The 9,288-nt window shown below is 56.2% G+C and overlaps 1 protein-coding gene across 2 annotated transcripts; it reads right to left on the reverse strand.

Moving 5' to 3' along the window:
* Positions 1–1,478: 1,478 nt before the first annotated feature.
* On the reverse strand, positions 1,479–8,313 carry CPXM1 (carboxypeptidase X, M14 family member 1). Of its 2 annotated transcripts, none has more exons than XM_025400750.1 (14): positions 7,755–8,313; positions 6,104–6,265; positions 5,806–5,915; positions 5,530–5,669; positions 5,346–5,436; positions 4,577–4,727; positions 4,391–4,479; positions 3,927–4,050; positions 3,647–3,843; positions 3,382–3,561; positions 3,223–3,296; positions 2,677–2,818; positions 1,942–2,044; positions 1,479–1,836 (listed from the first exon to the last, which is right to left on the reverse strand). In XM_025400750.1, the coding sequence occupies exons 1-14, from the start codon at positions 7,924–7,926 to the stop codon at positions 1,595–1,597; spliced, it is 1,977 nt and encodes a 658-aa protein (XP_025256535.1). In that variant the 5' UTR covers positions 7,927–8,313; the 3' UTR covers positions 1,479–1,594. The 2 variants fall into 2 exon arrangements, with proteins under 2 accessions (XP_025256535.1, XP_025256534.1); XM_025400749.1 differs by having other exon boundaries at positions 2,677–2,816; positions 2,999–3,296.
* Positions 8,314–9,288: the final 975 nt, after the last annotated feature.

Raw genomic sequence — 9,288 nt, forward strand, 5'->3', positions numbered from 1 at the left:
GCACCAGATCCTTCTTGGTGATTAATGGATACTCACTATGTGTGGGAGAGACAGAGACATCTCAAGAAACAGTGCAAGAGCCAAGTAGTAGGCAGAACTTACATGGCAAAAGGCTGCATGATGTCTTTATGCCAGATTTTGCCTATTAGTATTTGCCCCATTCCTGTCCCTGGAAGCTCTACTCTGAATGACAAGGGAGTTGGGAGGCTACATTTTGTAGGCTTCCTTGCCAGCTGAGTTACTATTAGACTTTGTCAGTGGACTTCATAGGTCAGGGACTAGAAAGTGGGAGGAAATGAGAAATTATCCTGTTTCTGGCTCTAGCCATGGCAGGTGATTGCTTGTGGTTGCAAGTAGTCACAAGTGATTACAAGCTCCAGCACCATCAGCAAATACAGGTTATAAACACCAGACCAAGGGTGCTATCCTGATTTCTGGGTAAAATTCCCTTCCTTTTTTTCATCCAGCTCTTTTTTGTTTATTTTATTGCCACCCAGGTTGGAGTACAATGATGCCATCATGGCTCACTGCTGCCTCTGCAGCCTCCACCTCCCGGGCTCCAGTGATCCTCCCACCTCAGCCTCCCTCAGCCATGCGCCACTACACCTGGCTATGTTTCTTGTTTTTTATTTTTGTAGAGGTGGGGTCTTGCTATGTTATCCAGGCTGGTCTCAAACTCCTGGGCTCAAGCAATCCTCCCACCTCAGCCTCCCAAAGTGCTGGGATTATAGGCGTGAGCCACCACACCCGGCCTCATTCAGCTCTTCCAACACCTTCCTATCCAATTTCTAGCATTAAATTTCCCTCCACATTAAATGCCTAGAATGGGTCGTTTACCTGGCAAGACACAGACTGATACACAACTTCCCCTTCAGTCTGATAGAAACTCATCAAAGCCTATCAGCTATGAATAGTCTGAGAATGGCTGAAGCAAATTCAAATGTTCTTAGCTGACCCTCCTTTGGCCGACCCTCCTCCTTGGATCCATCCCTATCCATACTCCACACGCTGCCCAACTCCCGCCTGAACTTCTAGAGCCACTACCTCTACTGCATCCTTGACTGCCAAGTCCTGTTGATCTGTAGTGCTGTATTTCATGTGTGCAGCTCCCCTGCACTCCCACGGCACTGGGCCTCCACCCTAGCATGCCTCATAATATACTGAACTGTCCTTTCCCTTGACTAGGAGCCCCAGGAGTTTGAGTGCAGGCACTGCTGATCCTGATTCCTTGCACACCTGGCAATGAGCAGGCGCTTACAGAATGCCTGGCAGCACCGTAATGGTACCTGTAGCAGAAGCTGATCAGCAGAAATGAGTTGCTCTGCCAGGTCCTTGGTTCAAGAAGAGCCCAGGTGGGATCCTCTTTTCACACAATGTGTCCAGAAGCCAACGGATGAGAGTGTGCAAGTGTGCAGAATAGGAACTGAGGCCCGTCCCAGGGGGAGGACCTGGGGCATAGAGACAACACAAAGATGAGCTAAGGTGCCCGATAGCTTTAATGAGCACCTTTTCCTCACTTTGTCCCTCCCTCTCTACTCTTCCCCTTCCCGTCTTGACAGGTCCAGCCTGCCCTAGGGCTCTTAAACCGCAGGTATCAATCCTTTTGTCCCCTTAGCCGCTCCAGGCGCCTGCGAAGGTCCGGGGGCACCTTGGCCCCAGCTGCCAGCAGCTCGCGCAGTCTCTGTTTGGGAGTCTTGGTAAGCATGAAATTGCAGGGGAAGGGGCCCTCTTCAAAGGTGACCCGACAGTTCCGTGTCACTGAATGGTAGCCCTCGGCACTGGCAGTCACCATGTAGTCCCCTGGGGTCAGCAGACGCCAATAATCCCCGCCCCACGCTGAGGAGAGTGAAGGACATGATCAGGACCCAATCAATGATCTTTTGCTTCTTCCTGGGCCTCCAGCCCTCCAGCCCCTTCCCTTGCCCTCCCAGTCAAACACACCCGTTGTCACATCATGGTTAATCCCATCCACGGCAATGACAGCATCAGCAATCCCAAGCTCCGTGTCCTTGTCCCGCACCACTCCTGCAATGCCCATGCGCACCTGTGTGGGAAAAGGTTATCAGAGCCCTTCCCCTTCTGCAGGAGAACGTGACATTTAGTTAACTTGCTGGCTCTGTTGCCCTGCAAACCTGATCAAAGTGGTAGGTCTACTATGTGCCTAGGTGACAATACTTCTGGGAAAAAAAAAAAAAATCTTGATTGATAAATCACATCTGGACTAAGAAAACGATAAATACCTGGTAAGAAGGCTTATCTATCCTTAGGCTTTCCCAGGTTATTAGGCTTGTCTTTGGTAGAAGCTTTGGAAGCTCTGCTTATGGAGCCATTACAAGGGTTATGAGCTCCATGGAACATGAAGCTTCTATGCCAGGACAGCTCCTGCACCTGCCTCACATGAGTCTCTCCTGAGGACAGCTCTGGGGCAGCGCCATGGACCACCACCTAGACTGCAATGGAGGCTCCTCCCACCGGCTCTAACACGGTGCCACGCTGCCAGCCAACTGCACTCCTGTCCCGTGTGCTTCCAAGACAATCTGATACCAAGCATGGCCCATGGCATCTTGTGAGTCTGAATGCTCAGCTGGACCTTAGAAGAACACCTGGTAGGAGCTGTAGGCTAAATGGACAGCAGGAGTGATTCAGGCAGGCTGGGGACTGGGACGCAGAGCCAACCTGCTCCAGGTAGGTGAGGAGGGCGTCTTTGTTGTTCTCCCACTCCTGGGGCAGTTCATTCTCATGAGGGAACTTGTCACAGGACAGCTCCACAGTGACCTCAAAGCAGTTGGTGTGTAGGTAGCTGAAGTCATTCATGCCTAAGGGTACCACAGACACTGGTGCCTAAGCAAGCAGGATGCAGTCCCATCTTCCCGCTACCCTCCCTTCTCTGAGGGACACTTCAGGGTGAGAACTGATGCCAGCACTGTACGCAACCGCAGGCTGTCTTATCCGGGCAGGGGCTACGGGGCCAGGGCTAACTCCACCCTCAGGCACATACTCCCGGGGACTGTGTGCCAGTCAGCCCCATTGATGATGTTGCCGTGCACGGAGAAGTCCTGGCTGTGGCAGGGTCGGCGGCTGGTGTCCTGCATGGCCAGATTACTGCCAGCATAGACAGTGCTGAGCCAGCGAAACACAGCATCATCTGGTGTGGGTGTGAGTTCGCGGGCAGCCCACAGGGTGCGAGTCATGTCGAATGGGTAGGACACCACGAGCTCCCCGCCGTGGAGATTGGCACTTAGCACAAAGGGGATCCGCTTCATCCACTTGATTACTGCCCGTGTTTCAGGAGCCACCTGGATGGGGCAGGTCAGGAGGGGCAGGAGACAGAGACAAGGTCCGCCCCCCACAGCCCTCCACTGCTGCCTTAAGAATACTCACGGTGGCATTGGGCAGGGTGTAGTAAGTAGGCAATGGCAGGTGATGGTTGGGGACGATGTGGGGCACCTTCCCATCATCCTGTGCTTCCCACAGTGGTGTGTTGAGGTCAGCAAAATTATGGTTAAGGTCAATGCTCTGGTTGTTCCAGCGGCCCTCGGCCCAGCCCACCAGCTCTGAGCCCTGCCAGGGAAGGGGCTTGTTCAAGCCGAGCAGGTCCAGGCACCAGGGCAGAAGGACAGAGTGACCCTCGTGCTGGGTGGCCTACCCGGTGGTAGGCGATCTCATAGCCATCAGGGTTCATGGAGGGCAGCAGGTGAATGCGCATCTCAGTGAGCAGCCGGGTCACCCGTGGGTTCCCTCGCAGGAACTCATGGCACAGGAACTGCATCAGGAGCAGAAGCAACTCCCGCCCCAGGGCCTCATTCCCATGCATGCCGGCCACGTAGCGTACCTCAGGCTCCCCTGGGGATACACGGGGGCTTGCAGCAGGCTCATGCCCGGGGCCCTGCCCTGTGCCTACCTCTCCCCACTCCCCTTGCCAGTACCCAGCTCATGCTCCCCAGGCTGGTCCGACATTTCCATCACATACAGCTTCAGGCCCTGGTAGCTCTTCCCGATGCTGTAGATGCGGGTGATGTTGGGGCATTGCTCGTGGACCTGCTTCATCAGCTGGCGGGCACAGTGTAGCATGGCATGAGGCATGGGAGGGGTATGCCCAGGGCAGATCACGTGTGCCATGGAAAGACTTAAAAAGTCAGCGAGGGCAGAGGGGGCATCCCATCATGGCACAGGAGGGGAGCGGCAGCAGAGCCGGGAGGAAGGGGCAGGACAGGGGAGGCACCATAATAAGGGAAAGTGGGACAGAGCTTAGGGGTCCACAGGAGAGAAGGTTGAGACATCAGGAGGCGGCGGGGGCAAACAAGCACAGTCACAGCAGGTTATGCCCTGGTGGGAAGGGGACATGAGATGGGTAGGTCCTCCTTCCCAGGTCATAGGGGTTATATCTGACCTTCCTCATGGCCTTGTAATTGTGATGCCGAAAGTCTAGAGGGTCAGAGGATCCCGGTGCAGAGGCCTCAAGGAATAGGTCATTGGGGTCTGGTGGAGGTTGAGTTTATGGTAAAGGGTATGTCCACAGTGAAGGATGCACCCTGCATCCAGGCCCTGCCCAACCAGCCCTGGCCTGACTGCCCACCTGAGACTGGGCAGGCCAGGATCTCTGCCCGGAGGCAAGGTGTGCCTCCCTGGAGCCAGGTCTGGGGCAGCAGGCGAATGAAGCGGGCCACCTGGGGCTCCGGCAGGAGGTTCAGCACTGGAGTTTCTGGGTCTGAATTGGCAGGAAATACCTGGGGGCAGCCAAGTTCTCTGTTGTGGCTGCTCAAACCCCAGAAGCCTGACCCAGGACCCAGGGAACGAGCTCAGGCCTCCAAGCTCACTGTTTCCCCACCTTAGTGGGCTCAGCTAGAGACTTGTACTGTGCATCACAGACCCCGGCCCACAGCCCCTGCCAATGGGCAGCCCTAGGCAGCTCTGCTCTCTGGGTTGGACACAGTTCATTAGACCAGTTTGGCCACGTGACTCAGGGGAAACCAATCCTAGAGCTGGCCAGGACTCCACATTGTAGCCTGGGGTAAAAAGAAGTCCATGAGACATGGAAGTCAGAACCACGAGGCAAGAAGTGATGTGGACGAGTGGCCCTGCGCCAGAAGGGGCATGCCAGGAGGAAGCTGTACCATGAAGTAGCACCCACCCTGTGGTGGCATTATCTAGGGAGGATGTGGGCATGTCCTAAAGCAGCTGGCTCCCAATGGTGCCTGCTGTGTGCTACCCTCCTGACAACAAGCCCCACCCCCCTGGAAGCCCAAGCAGGCATCTATTCCTTGTCCTCAGAGGAGCCTCAGCCTAGCCTGGACTGGGTGCCCAACTCCCAGGATGGAGGGTCCAGTCACAGTGGGGCCACTCACCGCATCCATCCCACTGCTGTGGTTCCTACTTCCCCACCAGGTCCGACTGTCATTGCTAAACTGGACCTTGTATGATGTGACCCAGTCATACCTGGCAGGAGAGGTGGAGAGAGATCATCAGTGCCCCCAGGACTCCCACCCCAGTCCTTCTGTGACCTCCTGACCTAGGGTTAGTCTGCCTCACCTCCAGACAGAGTTCCTGCCCTGTGTGATAACACCCGAGAAGCGGGTGGGGTGCCCAGCGTCCACCTGAAACCACGGATCAGTGTCCTGCTCCTCAGCACACCAGGCTCCATCATATAGATCGCCATCCTCCAGGCCTGACTGCAGACACAGGACATGGTGGTCAGGCTCAGGTGGACAGAGTGGGGCAGGCCAGGACAGACAGGAGGCAGGAGAGACGCTCCCAGGGGCTGCCTTCCCTACCCTGAGACCATGGCACTGAGCCAGGATTACTGACCTGAATGTTGAGCCGTCCTCGGTGTGGTCCGAGACCAAAGGACTGGCTGCTGGATGCCTCAAGCCGGCTATCTGAAACTCGCAGGGACTCTAGACCCAAAGGAGGACAGCCTGGGGCGGGGATAGAGCAGTGAGACAGGACCAGAGGGAGGGTAGCCAGGGAAGATGGGAAGCTGAGTCTAAGCTTGCTCCTGTGCTAGGCAAGCAAGGGGCATGCCGGTGCCCATGAGACCAAGAGCTGTGTTGGTAAAGTGCCCTACGGGCTGCAAGTCTGGGCTGGGCCCCTGGAGAGGAAGTACCTGTTTCTTGTTTCTTAGCGGGGTTGAGGGTCCCTGCTGGAGTGGGGGTCACAAGGGGCCTGGCAGTCACCAGGGGGGTGGGGCGAGTTAGCTTCTTCCGCTTCTTCATAATGACCTTTTTCTTCTTGATGATTCGAATCCGGACATGCTGTTCTGAGGTCCCTTGGGGTCCGAGAGGCACAGCATGGGGAAAGGAAGAATGGTGAAACCCCGGATGGAAAGATCTGCCAGCCCAAGAAGACATGAGAGCCCACAGCAGGCCACACCGCCAGGATCTAACAGCCTTCACATGACATCAAAGGCCTGCAATCTGACCCCAACCTGCCTCTCCAGTCACTTCCTTGGCTCCTCCTTCTCCTCCCTGATGTGACTACATGCTTGGCCAGCCTCCCTCTGAACCTCTAATCCAATGGAGAGCTGCACCCAGCCTCTAGAAACTGTTTGGTTGCTCCAAAGAGCTGAGTCTGCCAGTTTACCTCCAGGTCTCTGCACTAGCTATCCCCTCCCCTGTAATGCTACCCCTCGCCTCTGATTTTTTTCACCTAATTCCCATTCTTCGTTTGCATCTCAGCCCAGATGCCTTTCCAAGGAGGCTTTCTTAGCTCCAGACTCAGCATCGTGCCCCAAAACCCCTGTGCCGCTTCCATTGTTGTGTCTGCCCTCTGGGTTCAGATGGCCTGTCCTGGAATCCCTGTCTGCCTGGGTGCTGAGGTTTTCAGGGCTGGGCCTGCCCACCTGCCCACCAGCCTGCCCGCCTGCCCTTCAGCACAAGGCTCTGCACAGGGCAGGCGTTGGGGGTACCCATCGAAGCTCCACAGCTGCCTCCAGAACAGGCTGCTCATTTCTGCATCTGGTGCCCCTGTGCCTTTGCCCGCCGCTTCCTTCTCGGTCTGTCGGTCTGTCTGTCTGTCTGTCTGTCTCTCTCTCTCTCTCTCTCTCTCTCTCTCCAGACTCTCCTGACATCACCCTTCAAGGCCCACTTCCACTTGCCTCCTCTAGAAGCCCCTGAGTGCCATCCGCTTGCGCTCCTCCACTCCTATTCCACATCTGGAAAGCTGGGAAGTCAGGCTGCCTTCCTCTCCGGCTCTGCCCCATCCTCCCGGCAGCCTCAGCGAGGGGCTCTCCCTTCTTTCCTTTTGTTCTTTCTCTCCAGCCCTCGCCTTCAAACTCTCTCCTACACAGTCTTGCTCTACACCTTGAGAGCTTTTACCCCTCTGTCTCCCCTCCTGCCGGTTCTGGCCTGTTTCGTCTTTGGTGAAAGGGAAGTTTTGGGGCTTGGAAGAGGCAGCATCCCACTGGCGCCTGTCCTGGGACTGCTGACTAGGTCTGGCAGGGAACCGGGGCTGCCGAGTCAGCAGCCATTGCTCCCAGCAGGGAGTTGAGGGAGTGTGAGTGTGAGTGTGTGTGTGCACTGTTAGTGTGAGTGTGTATGTGTGTGTGCGCGCGCGCGTGCGTGTATGCGTGTGTGAATGTGCATGTGAGTGTGAGTGCGGGTGTGGGTGCGAGTATGCGTGTGGGATGAGTGTGAGTGTACGTGTGTGGGGGTGTGAGTGTGCGTGTGCCCGCGTATGTTAGGGAAGGGTCGCCCGACGGGGCAGGGGAGCCGGGCAGTCGGCTTGCGGGGGAGCGAACCCGCGGTCGTGGAACTCACCGTTAGCCGTCTCCGCGGGCAGCTGTGCCAGGCTGCTGTTCCGGGCCAGGATCGAGCCTGGGACCTTGGTGGTCGCGGGCTGTACGAGGTCCAGCACCGAGTTCCTGGGCGCCCCCAGAGCCGGGCCGACGGCTGGCGCGAAGGCGGCCAGGGCGAGCAGGAGCCCCCACATGGCGGGGATTCAGTGGAAGGGGCGCGCGGGCCGCGGCGGGTGGTGGGTCGGTCTCTTCCTGCCGAATGCGCGGAGCCCCCCGCCCCTTCCTGCCCCCCGCCCCTCCGCAGCCTCCTGCCCGCCCACAGCCCGCTGCCCGCCTCGGACCTCCGAGAGGAGGAGAGGGCCGGGAGGAGCGAGCGCGGCTGACCTCCAAGGGGCCGCCCCAGGTCTCGGGACCGCCGACTCTGCCCTTCCTCTCGGCCGTCTGGGGCTAACCAGCCTCACTGGCGCGCTGCGCCTTTACATTCTACAAAGCCACACTGAAGAAACCAAAGATCACCTAGTGGCCATCAAGCCGACTAATAGGAGGCAAAGCCCCTTATCTGAGGAATTCAGCATGACACTTCTCTATTGTCTAAAGCCACATCTGGTGCCAAGCTTCCTTCCCAAGAATTTATAAGTAACTGGAATGTCTGTACATTTCCGTAATGCGTGCACGTTAAGACCCATTGTGCAACCTTTGCTGACATCAAGGCACCAAAATATAGACAAATGTAACCATTTACCATGACCTAAGTGACTAATGTGGTCCAAATTACCCTGCAGTTCCCCGCAGGGAGCTCAGTCCTCTCTTGCTGAAGCGCCCACTGCGCTCTGCTGCAGCGTCCTTTCCATTTAATAAAACTTTCCTTTTCAGACCTATACTGTTGTTGATAAGTTATTTTACCACCAGGGAGCCAACCACTCCCCTGTTCCGGAGCTCTGACACCTCGCCTGGCATCTTGGTGGCCCATACGGGGACTTCACTGGGATTTCCCTCTTCCTTTTTCTCTCTGTTTCCTTCCACGGTCTGATTCTTTACTCTTTGGGGAACTGACGGTCCCCGCGGACGCAGCTCTTCGGTGGGATCCTGAAGCCCTAGAGAAGGGATACCTGGCTGTCCTTGCCCTTAGGGATGAGGGACTGGCTAGGGCTCTTTTCTGTTTTCGGACTGCCAGTGAACCAGCTTGAGTTCTCAGCTTGGCAATTGACAGTTTCTGGCCAAGGGCCATCCCCCAGTGTTACCCCAAGGCCAAGACGAAAGAGCTATTGCCTGTCAAAGTGGCAAGGCACTTTCATTTTAACACTCCATAAGCCTTGTCCTGGAAGCGGTTGATCTCAGTTCTACACAGGGATGCCTCAGGGATCTTGTAGTTCCTTGTCTAAACCCAACATGGGTTCAATTAATTCAGTTCCATCCAACTCGTCCTTGGATTGCCTCCTTAAAAATAGTCCCATTGGTCTCATTTTGACCCACAAACTCTTAAAAATAAGCATATAAGGCTGAGCACAATGGCTTATGCCTGTAACCCCAGCACTTTGGGAGGCCAAGGCAGGCAG

Source organism: Theropithecus gelada, chromosome 10 (genome assembly GCF_003255815.1).
Source record: "Theropithecus gelada isolate Dixy chromosome 10, Tgel_1.0, whole genome shotgun sequence".
Classification (NCBI taxonomy): Eukaryota; Metazoa; Chordata; class Mammalia; order Primates; family Cercopithecidae; genus Theropithecus; species Theropithecus gelada.